Source organism: Halyomorpha halys, unplaced genomic scaffold (assembly GCF_000696795.3).
Source record: "Halyomorpha halys isolate HHAL.00 unplaced genomic scaffold, Hhal_1.1 Scaffold448.1, whole genome shotgun sequence".
Classification (NCBI taxonomy): Eukaryota; Metazoa; Arthropoda; class Insecta; order Hemiptera; family Pentatomidae; genus Halyomorpha; species Halyomorpha halys.
In genome coordinates this window covers 769,450-791,746 of record NW_027107821.1, presented here as the reverse complement: position 1 = coordinate 791,746, position 22,297 = coordinate 769,450, and the positions used below count along the sequence as shown (strand labels likewise).

The 22,297-nt window shown below is 29.4% G+C and overlaps 2 protein-coding genes across 4 annotated transcripts in view; one reads left to right on the top strand and one right to left on the bottom strand.

Moving 5' to 3' along the window:
* Rpn2 (Regulatory particle non-ATPase 2) overlaps positions 1 to 22,297 on the top strand; it is a 440,957-nt gene that overhangs the window by 288,544 nt on the left and 130,116 nt on the right. The gene's annotated exons all lie outside the window — the stretch shown is intronic.
* Positions 4,372 to 22,297, bottom strand: part of 5-HT2A (5-hydroxytryptamine receptor 2A) — a 118,000-nt gene continuing 100,074 nt past the window's right edge. Inside the window, exons 5-7 of one of the 3 annotated variants that reach the window (XM_014423990.3) lie at positions 16,509 to 16,652; positions 11,247 to 11,552; positions 4,372 to 5,471 (exon numbers count right to left, since the gene is read on the bottom strand). In XM_014423990.3, coding sequence (XP_014279476.1) covers positions 5,282 to 5,471; positions 11,247 to 11,552; positions 16,509 to 16,652 — 640 coding nt within the window. In that variant the 3' untranslated portion in view covers positions 4,372 to 5,281. The remainder of the gene's footprint in view (positions 5,472 to 11,246; positions 11,553 to 16,508; positions 16,653 to 22,297) is intronic. The other 2 variants (XM_014423991.3, XM_014423992.3) reach the window with 2 other exon arrangements.

Below are 22,297 nucleotides of genomic sequence, written 5' to 3'. Positions count from 1 at the left end.
TAATATAACTTTATGTGAGTTATTATCGTTTGCTATTATGCAAAAAAGTTGATGTTGCAGTAATATTTTTTTTAATTGATGTTATTTCTATTTCTATTAAAATTGTTTATTAAAATAAAGGAAGTTCTCATTCATTATTGTATATTTTACTTTTATTAAGAATAATTATTTTGTTTTAATTCTCTCTTGGTATGAATTTGGTATTTTCGTTTAGTACATGGAAGAGACTCGAGAAAGCGTTGTAATCTGTCTGAAAAGGAATATTCTAAAAGTATCCTAATTTTGTGATATACAGGTGTTTAAAATGCCTTATCCCATCATTATAAAATATAATAAATAATTTATTAATGTTATATAATTGGTTTTTATAATAGCACTATATATTTTTTCCCTATAGGCACTTTATTTTGTCATAAAATACTTAGTCAAACAAAAATTTTTTTTTATTTCTTATTATTCTATCCTGTTAATGTTATTACTAATTAACATTACTAAAACATAGTCAGCGAGGTTAGTTACACATTCCGATGAAATTCCTGTATCTCACTTTACTAAAACAGGATATAGATATTTAAAGAATTTAGGAAAAAAACTATTAATTTCTTGATTTTTTTAGCTTAGCTTTATATTAAATTCGTTGCATACTTTAGCACTAACCTCAGTCGTTATTGATTTATAGCATTGGTATAATATTCAATAAATCTTAAACAGGATAAATAGTTTTTTTTTTCAACTTTAATGCTTTTGTTTTTAATTTGTAACTGGTAGGCAATTTTTTTTTCATTTCTTATCTCGCTTATTTGTTTTATTTTTTATGATTGTCTGTTTAATGTGGTTCTAAAAATATTTTTAATTGATAATTAATAATTTGTAGACGAATCTCACAAGAAAAAGAAGCAACTAGCATAAAGTTGTTCATAATAAATGAACAGTTAGTTTTCCTTCGGTAATCGTTGGGCGATTTCATTTGCAGAGCACAGGATAAAAACTTTAACATTTACATTTTTTTTACTTTCCGTTTTATTGAATAAAATAGTGCAACACATTTATATTTCTATGTTTAATTCATATCAGTTTCTTTAAATATCAAAGTATATGTCCATTTTATGGAATATATGAAAAGGTGTACATAAAGCTTTCATTAAAACTCAACAGATGGCACTCATAGTTCAAAATTAAAAACTGGTGTTGTGCGTGTATCACAACTTTCACTTACAACCTTCAGACGCCCCCAAGTTTTGTTTAGGTTAGATTTATTGGCTTTGTTAAAGTTATGGCTTATTTTTTTTTTTTTTTTGAAGGGGGTTTCTGAAAAGATATATAAAGAATAGGTAGGGGGCGAAATGTATTAACAAACCCTTTTTGTTTTTCTGTTGCCATAAAAATGAATATTTTTATTAATACGTAAATTAATCTCTGGAGGAAGGAATAACGAACATAAATTTTGTCTCTGCCAAAAATACAACAGTTTAACAAGAGATAACGAAACATAATGCAGTCGGGAAATATTCTCCTTTAGTTGTTCATAAAATTCTTTAAGATTTTGTATTTAACTTTTTTTAGTCACTACTAACAATGAAAACTGATTTAGAAGATCTTTTAAAAATTTTTCATCAAGGTCCTGTTAAACTATTTTATCAATGAAGATAAAATCTATCCGACATAAAGACCATTTGGTTGTTTGTACATTGGGACCTTTAATCCTTTATTTTGCTATATAGTCCATATATATATAGGTAAGTAAAATTAAAAATATAGACTCTTATAATTTTTTCCCTGCACTCTATTTATTTTGGGAATTCATTACTATGATTTATTGAATGAGGCGTTACATACCGTAAACAGACAAGTGTAGTTTTCTATTTTTAATAATTTTAATTTTTTTTCTGTAACAGCGTTTATTCTAGACTGTTGTAACTAAATTATTCTGTATTGCAAAACAAGTTTAATAGCTTTCTGATTAAATCCTTTAACATCATATCAATCTAGAACAAAAAAAAGGTAAGGAAAAATGAAAATATTAAAAACTAGAAATGGAGCTGGAACGCCTCAAATTAAGATATAATTTTGATCTAAGTATAGGATATTTTTTTACTTATCATATTTGTTTACTTGATTTTTTAAAATTTATATTAGCACTATTGGCCTGTTTGTTGTTGAAATAAAAACATGTATTGACTATGGAAATTAATGGACTAAAGAACGTATTGATTTACCTCTAAACATTTTGAGATTTTTTTTTAATAAAATTTAATTATTTTTTATTATTTGGTTTAATATATTCATATGTTTTAATTTAATTTTTGAATTTCATTATATTAAAAGAATCATATGTTTTAGATGTTATTTTACTTTTAGTTTAATTTTGTTGTCTTCCCTATATCATTTCATTATCTTTCAATTTATATATCTCTGAGGGTTTGGTGTGAATATTTTATCTTAGCTCTGTACAAGTATCTGAATGGAAAGAACTTATTAGTACACAATAAACAAAAAAATATAAATATATATATATTGTATTGTCAAACTAATATTCGTTAATTAGTAATATTATTTTATTTTTTCAAATATAATTTATAAATAACAATAATAAATAACCCATCAAAAAGGTTAGAAGTTATCGTTAAAAAAATAAATAAATGAATTTAGACCTCCATGAAATAGGAAAAAGAAATTGTTTTTGTTGGAAAATTAGAGATTAGAGAGGAAGCAATTAAAAGATAAAAGACACTCTATGCCCCATAAATCATTTCTCATGATTTATTTTCAGGATGTTCAATTTATTACACATCTTAATTAACTTAAGTAAACGAAGGGTTTGAACAGGAACTGGTTGAAGCACAACTGTTTTCTAAGTGAACTGGAAAAATATTTGGGCAATGACGTGTTAAATAATGATTTTACAGTGTTCATTATTATATTATTATTTTGTTAAACCAAGTGTTTATTGATTGTTTGTTTTTCAATTTTGTGGAAAATACGTTGCTAAAGCCATCTTTTTTCGCCACACTTTATTTATACATAGGTACATTTAGTTAGAAAATTCTTAATTTTATTTATATTTAAAGATAATTTTTATTCTTTTCATTACTCACTTGCTACTAATCACAAATCACTTCGTATTTTCTTCTCATATACATTTTAATGTTTTGAATGATAATATTATGTAGAACATTGCTTAAGCACATTTCTAATTTTTGTATTTCTAATAACACAAAAATTAGATTTTATATTACTTTAATGATGTTACTAAATAATTTTTGTGCAACTAAGCAAAGAATTAAAACATTATTTCTATAATTAATTTACATTGTCAATTTTGTTAACAGTTTGTAAAAAGAATTTATATTGTTAAATATTTATTATTTGATAAATAAAATCACTCATGTTTGTTAAATAAACATTGTTTACAATCGTATATAGTATGTTGAATACACAGTATTTTTTCTTTTTACAAACTAAAGAACGAAAAAATGACTTCCTCATTTCTAGGTCTGTGATTTCTTGTTGTTGCGTTGTGACATGATGCTTAATAAGTTTGTTATTCAAAAACTTATAGATATATCTCAATTAATTTCACATTTTTCCAAGTCTCTATCTATAAAACAACATTATTCAGTAACAATAAAAAAAAACTTGAATTTTTTTTTTTTAACTGCCTTCTTATTATTTGTAGTGTGCTAAGTTGTGTATTCGCAATTATTTGCTTTACATTTTTTTTCTCTAAAGAATCTTTCATCCCGTTCCGTTGTTTTTCTTCCTTTTTTTTAAAACTTTGTTTCCGTTTATCCACACCTTAACTTTCCAATCCAGCTTACTATCCAATCCATTACATAAGTATATTTAGAAACATATAGGTCGCTTCTAAATTTATATTTTACATGTTGAGGTAACCTATTTTTAATATTTATCTACTGTATGTACAAATCTTTATTTACAGTGTGATTTTAAAAAAAATTAATTCATATATAATTATCATATCCTTGGGTACCAATGAAATTTTATAGTGTTGAACTTTCGATGTGATTCTCAATTATTTTAATTTATTTTTATTTTGGAAAATCGTCTCTTTTTTTTATATAAGGTTTTCATTTTATATTACGAAAAATTGCTTCAAAATAAACCTAATTGTATTAATATATTTAAAGATTAGTTGAAGACCATTATTATTCATTTATATACAAATTTTTTTTTTATAATCGTAATTTAATTCATTCGATAATATTAACGTTATGATTTTTTAAATTACATTATTATTTTTTTGAATTATTTGATTTCTATATTTTTTCAATGAATTATATTAATTGATTTATTGTAATTTTACAAGTATTATTCAAATTAGGAACCCTTTTATTTTCTTTACTGTTTAAATAAATAATATTAGTGGTTTTAAACTAGCTTTCCATATTTCTAAATAGTTTTTTTAACTGGATTATTAAGACTTAATGTTACTAAATTTATACCCAAATTTATTTCTGGCATATTGATCCTAATTATATCAATATAAATAAATTTGAATGTTTAGCGTGGCTTTTCCCCTGTTCGTGGTCTTTTGGAAACTGACCTGTTTTTTTAAAGGTATAATTCTATTTTATTATTAATATAATTTTTAACTTATTGCATTATCTAAATCTTTCAGATTTATCTACTCAAGGTATATTGTACATTTTTTTTTTGGTTACTACAATTTTCACAATACAAATTTCTAATTTTCTATGCACACAATTACATTCTTCATGGGTAACTAGTAGGTACACGTATGACAATTTTCTGTATCACAGGTTATCTTTAACTTACATTACCATATAAAAGTTAACTCTCTAAGTGACTTCATTTATTGAAATCCAGATTTCGATGTAATTACAAATGCTAATACCTGACGTTCATATAATGTTAATTTACATTTATATTCATGGGATAACAACTTTTATTTACAATGCATATGGACACTGTTACGTGTAATGCAAACGTCGTTAATAGCAATTCAAATGCTCATCTAAATTGATCGACTAAGCTCATATTTTAAAACTGTTTAGTATGGACACATTTATTTACATATTATGTATTAATTACTTTTATTTACACTTGGCCTTTGGTTACTTGTTTAGATCATATTCGTTGCTTAGCGTTGATGCTTTGTTTAGGCTGTATCACTGAAACTTCTCTTGTTAACTCGTGAGTTGTCATTCATTGAAGGGATACCATTGGGCCCCTTATGTGTCTAGAGAAGCGAGATTATCTTCTTTCGTTATATTTGAAGACGCGAATCCTTTGGTGGCGTTCACTGACTGGCGGCTATGCAGAAAGTGTCGGGGAAGGCAGACGGTGTCCTGAGGTAAGAGCTGGCCGATGCTGGGGTGAGCGAGCCCTGGGGTGACAGCGTCGAGGGGAGGGTTCTCTGCCCGCCCTCGTTCACGGAGCGGTACCGCAAGGGGCGGTGGTAGTCCTCGTCGCATTGGCACTTCAGCAGTCTGTCAACAAGAATATTTATTATAATATATTTAAAAAGAATGTTATAGACAATAGGATTGCTCTTTAATACTCAGATTATTTCTTTGGCTCCGTTACTGTCCCATGGCCCATCCATGTTTTTATTTATTTAATACAAAAAATATGAGAAAATTGGACGCTCACGATTTTTTTCAGAGTATATGAATTGTTGGAAGATTACCTTTATCCAATTTAAAGCTTTTCTGGAATTGATTGGTACTAAAAAAGAAAATTAGTGAATTATGAGTGAATTTATTAAAAATTATATAATTTAAATAAAATTTAACAGTAAATATTTTACAAGATATAAACATATAGTTTTATTAGTTTTTGTGATTTCAGTTATTTTTTTTAAATTTAGTTAACACACAAATTATTAATCTATATGAATGGTGAATATACTGGTATTTATTTGATTTTTTTCTATCCTTGAATTTTTAAGGGTATTATATAATATTTATAAATTATAGATTTGATATATGAAAACAGTTTGTAGGTAGGAGAAAATATTATACTCCTTTAGAATGTGTTTGTCATGAAGAAATGTGATATCCATTATGTGTTCTTGTTCTACTGAAACAGTTGAAGTTACATATTACTGTACAGTGTCACATAAGAATCTCAACAACCCCGTGTCTCTGATGTAGAGGAAGTCTTGAGTTGGAAAAGAAAGGTCAGAGGGTGCAGACTTAGTAGGCAAACTTAGGTAAGTCACTATTTTCAAACTCCTTTCAACCCAAACTTTCTTGTAGAAACCACCATTGCGCTTGCCGGGTTGATGGTGTTTTAAAGAGCAACCTCTAAGTTTATTCCATGATAATGTTGATTTGGCAAAAATATTTCTGACCATATTATAACATCACTAATTTGGGTAAATAGTTAATTTAATAACATTTACCCTCGTTGCTATTAAATTTGAGATTACTTAGGATGTTTATGGCTTAATATAAGAAGAAAAAAATTCAGTAATGTTATTATAAAATATTAAATGGTTTCCTTTTATATTTTAATGGTATCTCATTTAGTTCCAGGTGGTTTTTATTGCCGTTCCCATATAAGTTTAGGTCGGGTGAAGCTATCAATTCCGCTTTTATAACACACCTAATTTTGTAGCTTTGAGTGGTCATTAAGGGAGAAAATGTCTTATTTATCTAATATTACTATCAGATGACTTTTCTATTTGGTCCTTCTACTCTCAAGTTATGTTCGCATGTATTGGGGTTTTGAGGCAAAATCCTCTCATTTTTTACTAGTGTTCAAATTTATCTCTCGTAGGAATCTGCCAGCTCTTCTAGTTAGTTAGCAATTAAGAGACACAGCTATCCTCTTACAAACTGCTTTAATCCAATCAGTAGACAGAATGATCCCAGCGAGTCGAGTCACAATAAATGCCAGTGTGCGGCAGTGAGCTAAATTATCTTAGAAGTGATTAAAAAAAAAAAAAAGAAAATGGCTCGTAAAGAATTTTTTTGCTTGTTATTTGGTTTTAAAAACCCCATACTGTTTCATACATACTTTAATATCGGTAATATAAAGAGGTGTAGTCTGATTCTTTTATATGAACCGATTCCCAACGATTCACTTCTTGCGGTGAATGAACCGGCTTTTTTGAACGATTATTTAGAATTAATTTTTATTTTGTACAACTTAATTCATTGTATATATGGTAATAAACAACTTTTTATTAAAAATTCGTAGAACTTTTTTGCTGTTTTCAGACAAAAACTTTTATTTTTAGAGCAATACATAACACTTAAAACATAACAACATATAGGAGTCCGGAAAGATTAGGGATTGGTAGTATCGGCTACAGATAGTATTTTTATTTAACATATGTCAATCACGTCTTAGTAACCCTTTCGATCCAGAAATAGTAATTGTTCTCTTAATGACAAAGTACACAAATTAAAAGTAAAAGTAATATAAACATAATTAAAAACACACTGGCCGGACATGGCAGTTCCAAACCCACAAGCGTACCTCAATGTAGGACATAGGACAACTGAGTCTTCATAAAACAAATTATCCTTCCCATTTCAACTTCTTTGACCCTCCTACATTAACTGATTATTAGTTAAACATGACTTTCGATGGAATCACTTTCGCTACGATTTTTTCAGGGAAATGGACTCCTTTGGTTCGATTCCTCTTTCATCTCTTGTCAGGCCCTTCTCATGAATGGGACAAAATACTAATTTTTTTTTTTTTTTTTTAGATATCTTGTTTTTGTAACCTATTTTAGAATTTTTGGAGAAAACAGAAATAATGAAATATTTATTTAATAATATTTGGAATAAAATACATATAATTATTGCTGAATACAAATCAATGAGAACATAAATGAAGGATCTGTCCCCCTCAGGCCTCTAGGCTTGATAACTTGATATGCCACTTATTTGGGTTAATAGATTGCGGTTGATTAAGGCAGTGTGTTCAGTACGCCATAACCAGTGGCCATAACACTAAATCTTGTCCCGTACACTTGATTAACCGTTGAGATTAATCGCTAGATTATGATATCTTGAAGGTTCGTTCAGATAATCGTCAGTAAAGACCCGTGTTTAGAAGTGTTTTATGCCGTTTGTTGGGGATCTTAAGCTGGTTTTAACTGAGTACTGTAATTGTATAACAGTTAATTTTTTCTTAATACTTCGTAAATTTAGTGTGATAAACTAAAGTAATTTTTAAACGCAGTTCGGCTAATTATAGGTCTGTGTTTAGTAGGTCACTTTTTCATTGACGTAGTTTAAAAAAAAACAAAAGATAATATGAACTTGATTGGAACATTTGGTACAAAACCGGTTTTTGTGAACATAAAATGTTCACAATTTATTTGATTAATTATATTAATTTTAAATGAATTAATTTAACTTAATTAACTCCCGGAACCTGGGTTCGAATCCAGCTGAGACATAATTATTTAGACATGAGTCAACCCTGGTTCGGGAGCCCTCCGAGGTATACCCAGCCTCATCATGAAGTGGATACCCTTAATTGAGTAAATATCTGGCGAGCGTGATCCTGATCAAAACACCTTCTTACACAATCGTTGGTCTTGTATCAATAATTCCTTACCGAGTTCTGTATCCCTAACCCTTGATGGGTTTGAAGCGGTATAGATTTATTTTTTTCCTACTTAAATTACCTTATCGTCGCTTAAGCGATAACTCAAAAAAATCTACGTTATTATTATAATTCTGTTAAATATAATATATAATTTATTTTTTTTTTTGCCTTAAAAGCGTGTATTGGCGAAATATTTTGTGGACCGTGTTCGTCCAACCATCATATTGTAGGATAACTATGTAATTGTTTCTGACTTTGAGAATTCTTCCGAGGTATATCTATAACACAGTATCACCGTAGTTATTAAAAAACTGATTTAAAGTGTTGTTTTTTTTATAATCACGAGTCCAAGCGACAATAGGTTTAGCAATGACCAACAATAAATAAGTTGTCGGTATTTAACAGGATTTTTTGGTTTTTTAACAAAAATAAAATCACAGCATTTTAATAAATCAGTAAAAAAAGGTACTAAATTACTATATATGTTAATTATATATTTCTTATTATTATTTTTATTTTATTATTATTTTATCATTCTTAGAAGAATTAAATCTTTCGCAAGATAGAAAAGTAAATTATAGAAACCCTTAAGTAAAAACTCTGTTAAAAGCTGAGTGTTTTCACTTCCAACTGATATATAATTTATGCTTGCAAACAGGGTTTTAGCTTGAAGGAAGAAGTCTCTCTCTCTTGAAAACTGTCGCTTTTTATTATGATTGGCGTTCAAATTTAATTTTCCCTTCCACTTTAAGCTTTCCTTTAATCGAGCTTTCTCTAGGCACTGGATTTAAAAATAAATAAATAGATGCTTTTTAAATTTTCTACTGGCTGAATATGATTTTTTGAAACATAGTGTTTTGATGTAGTAGCAGTAACTTTTTTATTATTAGTGTTTATAAACTTTTTTTAAATGTTTGTTGTATATTTTTTATAAAATATTAAACGTATTACCCAATCAATTTAGGTCGTTTTTAATATCATGCAAAAGTCAAATCCTGGTGGTAGTAAATGAATTTTTATCACTTTCAGATCTGAAAAGTAACCATTAATATCATGTGGCTCAGATTTCTCAGGTTCTTTATTTTTATAAAATTTACTAAAACCATAATATGGCCTTACCATTTGCTTTTTCAAGTTTTTGGAACAGTTCCTTTCGGTTATAAAAATAATTCTAACTTAAAAAAGTAGTTACTTCTTTAAATATAAAATCAAAATGTTAATATACCTAATGTAAATATATGTATTTACTAAATAACAAAAAACAGGTGCAAATCTTTGGTAATTTAGTTGAATTTGCAACGTTTTCCTTATTAATGAAAAAAATACGATGGTCACCCGTAAAGGTTTGTAAACTTATTATACAATTATTAATTTTTCAGGACTAAATCAAACTAGAACTGATATTTTTTCTTAGATTTTTTTTTTATGTTATCTATACTAAGATCTTTTTTTTATTTGTTAACCCCCCCTCCCCAACTGATCATTTCCGAAATACCGCGTAGAAGGAGAGTAAACCCCAGTATTCTCCTCCTTTTTTAGGTTTTTTAGCTTATAGCTAACCATTATTTTCTAACTAAAGTGGTGAGGGGTCAAGTTTTCATTCTGCAGGATCTCCTCGAAATAATAATTAGGCCCAGGCCGGACTAGAACCGTCACCATTGCACATAGACGTATTGTGACACCTCAACTAAGCTACGCTATGCTAGGATCCTATCTATCTTTTCAAAACCTTTTTTTTATTCATTTATTTTTCAAAACCTTAATTCCAAATTCATAAAAATTTTTTGTATTAAAACATTAATCCATATTCTTTATTACTTCTTAATTTTTATTTTGCTGGATATTTTCTAGCAGTCGAAAAATGTTACGTATGTAATGTAAAAAAAATAATGATTTATTGGGTACGAGGGTTTTTACCCCGATTTCGATATGATAAATTGATATATTTAACTTGAAAATTATTCTTGCCTTTTTCACTTAATTTGTTTATTTTTTACTTGAGTATTTTAATTCTTTTTTAAATAATATTCAGTTCATTCACTTAAGTGTTAAATAAAGTCAATGAAAGAATTTAAGTTGCAGGCCCAGTTGCAGGCCTACCTTCTACCCCATAACCCCTGATGAAGACCTGAAACTCAGGTCGAAACGTCGGCATAAAATAAATAAATAAGGTTTTGTTTATTTATGTTGTTCTTTGCATACCGCACCTCCTGACAAACTTCTCCAATCGTAAAAAAATAATGTTTGTCGTATAGTTTTATATAATATAAATTGAGAGAATAAAGCGACACATGTCAGTTTCGGTAGAACAAGTTTTTATATCTAGATAGTGCAGGGATGAAGATGTAAGGAAAAAATATTCCAAGGGGATTTGTTATGAGGGCTTGTTTTTCTTATCCATTGTAGCTCTGGATATACTGTAACGGTCCTTATATTATTACATTATACTCAAATTTTATTAAATTTTAATAAGTTGCTATTATTTTCTTTCACTTTAGCTTGAGTATCTCATTAACCAGGTTCAGTTTTTAAATATTTTTATGACTGAAATGAAAAATAATACATTAAAATAGTTTATTCTAAAGCTTATGATGTTTAGGTATATTATTTGTTTAGAAATAATTTATGAATTTCAGACTTTCGGTGCTATTAGTCTGAACAGCATATGTATATTTTATATATTAACTCACCTTATGAAAGCCTCCCTGAAGGTCCTATTGAATATGGTGTAGATGATAGGATTGATGTTGGAAGAGAGGTACCCTGCCCATAGGCAGATGTCGACGACGTGCGGGGGTATGAAGCATGTGGGGCAGGCGGCGAAGATTATGTTGAGGATGAAGAAAGGGGCCCAGCAGAGGACGAAGGTGAGGAAGACGAGCCCGAGGACCTTGGAGGCCTTCTGCTCGGTGGCCACCACGTTGGCCGTCATCGCCTGCCGCTGCCTCCGGTTGGCCAGGAACCTGCAGGCCAGCAGATCGTGAAAATAATCTAATCTAAAAACACGTAAATATCAATTTATTTTACTAATCTTAAGTATTAGTACAAAACAAACTCTCTCTCAGTAATAATTAATATGAGTTCACATATCTCGAAGAAATTCGGAATTAAAAAAAAAAGAATGATATGAGATAAGAATGGAAAAGGTGTCCTTATGTAATTCGGAATATAAAAAACTGAGAGAAGGGCCAAGGTAGACCTGAGTTTAAGATGTAAAGGTAGAAATAGTTGCAAGAGAATTGCGAAGGAGTGATCTGACAGAAAATTTTGGGATTCGGAATGCAATAATAGCACAAATGCGTGGTATATACATATATTATCAAACTATTGTTATTCAACTGCTTCCCTTATAATGACTAATCGTTATATGACAATTATTATTGAACTGAATCTCCTATAGTTGAAAATCTAATTCAGGTTACCTCTACAAGGTATGTAGTCTATATTCCAGCTTATTATATTTCACATTACAGGAAAATCAGTCCAATAATAATTGTTATATAATACACATGTTAAAAAAAAAATAATAAATTATAGTTCGATTTTTGTGTGTTAGTGGTGTAAAGGGAGTTAAGTATTCAAACTTGTCTGATTTAGTACTAACAAGTTTAGACTTTAGAAACATTATTATAGAATTTGTTAAATTCGTAATAGTGCAGTAGATATTATTTAATTCATTATAAGGACTTTTCAAACGTAAAAAAATATATCTTTACAAAAGCTCAAATTGTTTTATTTTTATTGGGCATAATACAGATGTGTATGTTAAAACGTTTTTCTAAATATTTTTATATTAAATTAGTATTAATTTTTTCTTTAATTAAATTATTCAATAAACACATAGAAGTAAGAAGAGCTGATTAAAAGTTTATATTGATCTGGATTCTCAAATGCTGCTGCTAGTTAGAAATTTAAAAAACGAGACTAGAAAAAACAACACAAAAAAAACCTTCCCCTTTGCCGGGGATGAACTGAAAAATATCCTACTTAAAGTTGTGGAAAACTCCCCGGCTTTGGAGGTTTTGGAATGAAAAAAGGGATAAAGATTTGTACTCCGATTACCTCCGGATTTTCGAGCTGCTTTAAATATCCTTTTCCATGTTAGACTGTACGTTTTTATTAACTTCATAAAGGTAATGTTTTATGTATCTACGGTTTTTATTTTTGTGAAATACTGATTTGAACTTTTTGTATTAGTTTTAGAAGTTATCTTGTTATTGTTATTAATTAAACGAAATATTAAAAAGTATTGATTGTATAAAAAAAAGTTAGTGATATAAAATATAAACGAAATGATAAAGAATAAAAATTATAAATCTCAATAATTTCTAAAGGTGCAGAAATAAAATAATTAATCCTGAATTAAATGGGAGTAAAAATAAAATTAATGGAACTATTTCAAACAAGAGAATAAACCAATAAGAGTGTAAGGGTTGGATGAAAACGGTTTTTTGGTATACCCAATTAAATTAAAGAGGAAGAAATAAAGACAATATTTAATTAAAATAGGCTACATGATGAATATAAATTGTTAATATTTCAAATATGTAATTGTTCATTTAGTTATTACGATATATTGGCAGTAGGCCTTTCTCTCTAATTTTGGTGTTTTTTATATTTTATAATTATTTTTTAAGCCGAATAATAAAGTCTTTACACAAATATTTTCTTCTGTAGTGAGCATTCTAAAATAGCCTCAATTTAAATAATGGACTGTTAGGTAGATTCAGTTCATATAAACTAAGGGTGTGGGTTGGATTGGATTTTTCTTAAAACTTTCTGGTATTTCTATGTAACACACCATTTAAGATCTTGTTTTTAATCCTGAAACTAATATTCTTTTCAGAATGTAAGGGAACCTATTACTTATTTTTTAAAAAACAAAAAACTTTTTTTAACTTTTCATGTATAATATTTTCATTAATTATGTAAAATATTTTTATATCCCTTCTTAGAGGCGTGATTCTCGATTATTTTCATTAATTTTCATAGTGGACATTGCTGGCCCACTCATTAAAGAAAATATATCATTAAGTCAACACACTCCTTCATTTTAATACTTCTTTTGAACTTTCGATAGGTCGCTCAATTTGTTTTCTATAAATTTAATTATGAAAAAAAAAATCGATCATTAATTAAAGTTTCTATTTCATAAATATTTTCTTTCTGATACAGAAATGTTTGTTCATACATTTTTGTTTATCAAAAGAAATATTATTTGCTTGTGTATATTATGCATATATAATGTATATTTTGTTTTTATTTCCCCATTTGAGTTTCTAATTAAAAGTACATCTAAAAATGATACTTTGTTATTTATTTAGAATTCATTGTAAAAATTTAATCTGTAGGAATAGTTCTTAAATTCATTTAAAACTATTTCTTTGTCGTTATTCTTGGTTCGTATATAGCTTTTATTATAATGTCAACAAAACCATGAAGAAATAAACCAAGCTAGATCAATAGTTTCATTCTAGAATTCCTCAACATGTTCCCATTATAATAGTTACTAATCTTAAATTATTATGTAAATTAATCTTAAATCTATATATTTTATTTTATTTTTTAACTGCTTTGTTTGTTCATTGTACGATATGACTATGCAAACAATAAGGTTGCAAAACTCTGTCTCAATATAGTCGTCTTATTGACTGATCCATGAAATGAATATATGAATTAAGTCATTACAAAATTATAATAAAATTATACTTTAAGTAACATAACATCTTAAACACACTAATTCCTATTTACAATATTTGTATTCAGCCTGGAAAACTCCGAGTCAGACTTCACTCTCCACTTGTGGAGGAAAAAGTAGGACTCCGAACAGATAACTGATAATTTTAGTTTTATTTTTTGATGAAAATATGTCATTATTTTCTGAAGTAATGTGTTTTTGCACGGTCACGAAACGCCATATACCTTTTTGTTCTTCTCATACGAAAAAAATGGCATTATGTTTTATGAAAGGTAGTTGAAAGAAAATCAAATACAGTAAAAATATGTACATGGAAAGACATTTTTAGAAAAGAATGAATAAATACTAATCATAATTTCATGTTGGTCATTTATATTATTTTCTCTTTATTGTAATGATTATTAGATGTCCGACTTGTAAATAAAAAGTATATACGAATAAGTACCAACTTTTAAAAGAATTAAAAAGTTCTATTTTGAATTTTTTTGTCCTGTTTTTATTAGTTCTAGTTGACTCTTGATACGAAAGGCGTAGAGACAGAGCAGAATGGTCGGGCCGCAGGATGATGAGTTAAGAATTAGAGGAAGAGCGTTGGTAATTAAGCCCGAGGTAATGGAAGCGAAACGGCGAGGACTTAACAAGATGAGGGTGGGACTTAATGGCTTCTTATGGCACCGTATTCCTGCTCATCGTGGGGAGAGGAAGGTTCCTTGCCATTCCTTCCTAACGCACCATCATGATGGTAGCGGCTTGGAAATGGTCATCTCAAGATTAGTTCTTAGTGTATACAATTTCCTTCACATTGCCTACTCATTGTTTAATTTATTTGGAATTCATTTTTTAGATTAGTACAGTGGAACCCCGTTATAACGACCTGTTTGGGACTTGGGGTGAGGTCGGTCCCATCGTCTAATAACCAAAGGTCGGATTAAGCGGAGTCTGTTGCGCTGGGGAATTAGACTTACGTATGTTCAAGAGTGAATGAAAAATTCATAAAAATTTGAATACAAAACCAATTTATCCGATGCAGGTTTTCTAAGTCTTTTTTTATTTGCTTGGTCATCTAACAACTATGAAACACTAAATGAAATTAATTGATCCCGATTTTTTTTCCAGTCCTTCACAGTAGTAACGCCAACTCCTAAATCACTAGCTACTTTGATAAGTCGCTCACCCATTTCGATTTTTTTAAGAGCCTTAAGTTTTTCCGCGATAGTACAAGACTTTTTTTTAAACATTGTATATATAACATATGTTAACACTGTGGAAGATAAGATTGAACCGATTTTTCAAACAAGGAGCGAGAAGTGAATCATCTTTCCAGGAAAATAGTTACAGAGTACAGAGGAAACGTCGTATGTATACAAAGGGTGTTTCTTCTCAGAAATAGTCGGTTTATGCGAGGAGCGATGTTTCAAAAGGTCGGACTATTGAGAGGGATTCTATCGAAAAAAAGGGTCGGTTTATGCGAAGAGTCGGTTTATCGAGGGTCGTTATAACGGGGTTCCACTGTATATATATATTTTTTTAAGGTTAGTAAAGTTTGTTTGCTTGGTTTCAATTCCTTATGCACTCGTTATACGATTTAAGTATTTCTTAAAATCATAAACTAAACAGTTTTATGTATCGATTTTAAAGCTAGCGAATGTAGATTGACTAGTTATAGAGTCGAAAAGTTTTGTATTCTTTTGTTCTGCTGCAACAAAAATTTTCTAAAAGAATCTTGACATCAGGAACGTGATCCGTAAGACACTCTACTGAATTGACCTAAATCGATTGACACGAATTTAATTTTATTTTACTTTACTCTCTCCAAACATAATCCGTTACCGTGCTAAATTAATTAGCTAATTAGTTTATGAAACTCCAGAAATGCATTTGATTGTTGTGCGATAGGAACTGATTTCTGTGGGCTTGGTTTTATACATGGTGCTCCTGTTCCATTATACTTGTTTAAATATCATAGACCACAGACTATATTTTACTTTATTTCGAAAACAGTGTTGGTTTATTTCCCTTTTTTTATATATATAAATTAATAATACAGCCGTTATATTTAATAAGAGTTAAGTAAAAATTTATTGTATAGATTAATACCCAAAGTAATTGTACTGAATTTATATATATTAGCATTTATTTTATTTTAAAGTGAAATCTTCACTTCTAATTTCTTTTATGTACCTTATGTCCTTAACGTAACTATTTCATATGCCTCTTTTGGAGTGTTCTGTAATTGCACCACTATGTCTATTACCTGAGGTTCAAAGGTGTTGTGGTCGCATTGAGCTGCAACCGTAAAGTTTTTCTCCTGTTGTTTTTTGCGTCTTCCTCCGCCTGTACAGATGCGTCTCCTTCTCCCCCCGCCGCACAACTGCACAGGCTCTGCTCAGAAATACTCCTGTAACATCACTTTTTCCTTAATAGAGATAATACTGGTATTATGAAAAATGAAAAGGACTTAAATTTAGTACAAAAAACGATTAGAATTGATTATACTAAAGTTTAATTAATTATAAATAGTCATTTGATTATTTATATTATTTAGGGAGTTGTTAAAAAGAATTTTAAATTAAAGGATAATATTTATTTTTTTTAGAAAATTCTAAAAATAAGAATTGCTTTCAATATTTTCCACTTACTGAGTTGAAGCAACTTCCGCTCCATAATTTACTGTGGCCTTAGGCTGTACTGTAGATTTGACCGTAAGCTGTTGGGCGGGACCCGGTTTGGATTGTGTCCAACCATGTCGGACGAAATTGGAACCGACTTCTGCAACCACTAAATCTAATATCGCCCTAAGCTTTGGATTGGAGTATCTCAAGCTAAGTACAATAGCTCCAGTACCATTTCTTTAATATGATAAGTAGAATATTCCTAATAATGGTTTGTACATTTGTTGTGCCATAGCATAACAAGACATTATTTTTAACTACAGAAATTGGAGAATTTAGTTCTTATTTAATTTTTTAAATGTCGATTACGCTTCGTTGGCCATTGATGCTTAGGCAGTTGGAGAAAATTAGAGCCCTGTAAATATTTACTTAAGACAAATTGAGATGAAGGACCTGTTGGTAGTATATCTGTAAATGTCAGTGTCCAGCGGTGTCTGCACATTTGTGTTCTCTGGCCAATATATCAGTCAAAGGGGATTACGCCCTAGCCTCGGTCTGTTTATGTATGAATGGAATATGAGCAGTTGAACCCATTATTTATTTTAGACTTAGTTACTGCGTAGATTTAAACGGTTGTGTTATAATTTTCCTCTTAATAAAATTTTAATTCATTTGTAAGTTCTATATTTTCAATTATGTTTAAAATTTAGTTGGAATGTTTCGAAACAAACATTAAGAATTCTTTAGATGAATAAAAATTGGCCATGATAGGAGCCATTGCCATTCAATTTTAAATTAGTCTAAACTCATGTATTTTTAAATCAAGATATTTCAGGGGTTGTAAATTTAAAAATATATATGTTAGCAAGGGAGTATAGTATTAAGAATTTCTATGGGGATATAGTTTATCAATTATTCTTACAACCTTTTTAAATCAACATTGTAAGAAATATAACTATATAACAATACAATTTTTTGATGTATTAATTTTATATGCTAACAATTTTATATGTATGCATATATTAGACAATGTTGGCCTTTTTACTTTTGGCCATTTACAAACTTTTTTATTTTATTTTTATGATTAATATATGTATAAAATTAAATTGTTTGAAAATAAAGTTAATATCTAATAAAAAAATATATTGATATATATTCTTGTTTTTTTATAATGTGGCTTTAATGGAGTCCTAAGAATATTTTTTTAATCATTCTGATTGATGAATAATAGTATGGATATATTTAGTTTTCTGCTTATAATGTTGTTTGTAGCAGTTTGTAGTCTATAGAGGTAGTTGTTTCCTAAGAGCCTTCGCCTTGTTCTTAGGATAATAACGAGCCGTTGTTGGATAACATTGTTTGCTACACACTCATGTTCTAACGAAGGGGATTGGCTATTTAATAGGTATCAGGCTGTGCAATAACGTCCCATTCGTAATTCAATTATTTTATGGTTATTATTTTCTAATTTAGATAATCAATTTTTTTCTCTCTTTTAGGTGAGTCAAGATTTCATTCACAATTTATAAAACGGACGCTGATGGGTAAGTTCCATTTGAGTTTTTATTACCGGGGTGACTCTGATAGTAAATAAGTAAATAATTGTAAAGATAATAATAAAAGATAAAAAAATTACGGGTGTTGTAAAAGCAATCAATCTGTCAATGTCATGGTACTCCCCCGGGAAGCCATGTGGTCTCAACAAGAGCTTTCCATCTTTGTCGTTCTTGTGACAGCATTTTGTGGCAGTTCCAATTACGGCCAGGCGAGCCGCATTGTTTGCGCAGTTTCTCAAAGCAATCTTCGGCCTTCTTCATCGTGAACTTGAGGAGTCTAACCATTCTGAGCTTGTTCACCTTCTCATGACCGTCAGTGATTTTTCTTGTGTATGCCTTTTATCATCGCAGACAATTTTCATTCATATCCTACCCCAGAATGTACACAAGTCTTTATTTTTGAACTTTTATTTTCTTATTTTGACCGATTTGGAAGAATATCGTTGCTCTCCATAGAGCATACATGTGTATGTATTTTCGGACGATTTTATAAAAACAGTGTCCCATTTTGAACTTTTTTGTTAGCTAACAAGCCGTTCTGTAATGTGGTGAGGTTTAAGCGAGAGAGATCCCATGGGGCAGGTGTTTCCCAAGTGTCCTAATAGGTTTCGCCAATCAGTCGTTCGTTACTACAGCCCACGAGGCGACTATAAAGGGTTTTCTCCCCATTGATTACTAGCTATTGTCTCGTCAGCCAAAGGCAACAATCTATTCGCCTGATGAGATCTGTTTTTTGTGTCTGCAGTACTGTTATAGAATTTTCTACAGCAATCCTGAATTTCCCTTGTGTTTTTTCTTTATTATTAAATAAATGTATTTATATATTTTTTAAGTATCCTGCTATTTTTTTTTTATCGACATGTATCATATAATCAATAATATAACTCACTAAAGATAAACTTTATCACTGGTATATGGACGTATCCCTAAAACATTGATATTTTTAGAATTACAATATTCCATCTATTTTTACATCATTTTAAAAGTATAACCTTCGTCAATTGTTTTTTTACGGTACTTCGAAAGGTAATTTTGATGTTTTAATGTTGATGTATATCTGTTGTTAGTGAAACGTTGAACCTCACTTTCACATCTCCTTTTTCCTAGTATATTTTCAATTTAGGGAACGGGTGACTATAGTGAGGTTTTGTGACGGTTCACGTTTGTTGTATTCGAAGTTTTGAAACCCAAAACACATTAACCATACCTCAGACTACAATAATAGATAAACATTATTACACACTCTCCATAGCTACCTGTTCCCTAAATGCTAAGAATACTCGGTCAAAAAGCGTTTCTGGTTCTACGTTACGGTGTAAGATGAAGTTCGTTCTCATGGACATGGCTAGGAATTGTATAACATGAACAAAGAAAAAATTTCAAAGCATCTTCAAAAATGCATAAGTCAATATCCGATCTTTAATACAATGTAAATATTATACAAAGAAACGGAAATTCATATTTTAGAAATAATAGCAGGCTCTTATTTATTCCAAAATTCCAACTTTTTTTGGGGGGAGGGGGGTATTTTCTAAATTATTTTTTCTACGTCGTAACATTAAAACATCCCATCCTACAGTTTCCCTTAATCAGATTATTCCTAAAGTAGAGAACTACTACTAGATAGAACTTCATCTTGGCCGGCAACTAACTTGAAATCCTCAAACAACACTGAAACTGCTAGTCGATCTCTACTACTTCTAATTTAGTGTTTGACCAAGTGTTTTAAATTTTTAAATACATTAATGTGGTCTGGGTGACATCTGAATTTACATTTCTATAATTTATGCATATTGAGTTGAGCTTTATGGTTTAATGATGAAACTATTAGATTCCTACTGAATCCAAACTTATAATTTTCAACTTTTTGTTTTTCAAAATTATCAATAATAGTTATTTAGCGGAAATAAAATTCTTCATAATTTTTTCATAGTTTAAAAAATGTATTGTAGATAAATTTGAATAGCACAAGGGAAATGAGTTCGAGGTCGAAATCCAAATTTTATTTATAAGTGCCACTTATTACAGTTTAATAAAAGATTTATATACATTCATTATTATTATTTATATACATTTATTGCCATTTGATTAAATGAACCTTTTGCATCACAAGGAAACTTGTATACCATGCTGTGGAAGATGTAGAGGGTTATTACTCTATTTCATTGAGTAATCTTTTTTCCTTGTATTTATGTATAAATTTAAATGAATTTTACTTTCTCAATAAATAAATCCATTTCCTTAACAATTTAATATACACATTAAAAGTTTCTTATCGTACAATTATATGATGTTAATGAAAGCATCTAATATTAACATTTACGCGAATGCCGTATGTATAGCCAACATATCTATGGAGTAGAGGTTTCCTGAGTTGATTTCTATTTCTAATTTAATCTGAAAGTGGTATCATATATGCTGATTGTTATCTATTCCAGAGGGACGTAATGATAATAAGAATAACGTTTAAAAACAATAATTATCTTCATTTTTATTCACTGTGGAGTGTTTCTTTTCTACTGTTTTGTAAAATTGCTTCTTTTTGAATTGACTCATTGTAGCTCAGTTTTTAAAGCTTTTGTTACGAAATAATGTCGATAAGGCTTTATTTGTTGTCTGTAGCAGTTTTTTTTCCTTTTGTATCGATCTGTTTATCTTAATCTGAATAGATGTCGATTTATGAGCGTACTCAGATGAAAGAATAAGTTTTTTAGTACCAGTAGTGGAACGTAAAACTTTTAACAGACTCATGAATCTCTCAATTATACACCCTTCCTAAAAGAAAAATAAACAGATTTATGAAAGTAAACCTTAGATTTTTATTTATTAAAATAAACAACAGAATTCCTACGAACTGTTACAGATACATTAGGATGTTTATTAATACTATATATTAAATAAGAATCGAAGTCTTTGCTTTTCCATTCAAGACAAGCCTTACAATTTTTGCTGACTTTACTAAACGAACGAACACTTCGAAGCGAATTCCTGCCTGGGTGATCTATTACCAGCATCACGATTTCGTATTCCGTCCTGGACAGGGAAGCAGTGGGAACCTGAGGCAGACCTTTTCTGTTCCCAGGGAAGCTGTAAATTCTGGGAAGTGCGATTCTAAAACCCCTCAATCCTGACACATCGCCTGCCGATAAGCCAGCTGCTGGCTGAGTGGAGATCGTCCCGACACCAATACGTCCTCTGTCGTTATGTCTACTAGTCGGTTCGAATAAATGTTACTGATTATATTTATCTAGCTTATGCTTTTGTGTGTGTATTATATATCACATTATATTTTATGGCTAATTGATCCGCGACAAATGAGTGTACATATATTTATAATATCTTGTTCTTTTCTAAATTATCTAAAATTAGCGTTGTTGTATTATCATGTTACAGTTAACTAAAATAAGCAATGCAATCAGTTTCAATAACCATTAACTATTTCTTATTATTGATTACAATAATTAATGTTATAAGTTTTATTAATTTGAATGAATTGGCTTATACTTACAATCTAATCAGAAAATAGATAAGGAATTTAAAATCTTCATCATTTATGATAAACGAATTACAGGTACAGAATTATCTTATAATCACATTTATTTTCACAGTTATCTTAGTTTATTTTTGCACAATTTAATTTTTTTTTTTTATCATATAATGTTATATGTAATTTTCTTTTCTTTTTTTATAGTATGTGTACTTTTAATATTGTAAACCTCCGTAAGATTCATGTTTCTTCTTCTTCGCTATCGTTGTAGTTTAATCATCAGATTCTGAAGTATTTTGAACATTGATAAGATTTTTTTTTTCCTTTAAAACAATTTTGATCCTTTTTCTCTCAACTTTATTCTTTTTAAACTTCCGACGTTTCGACC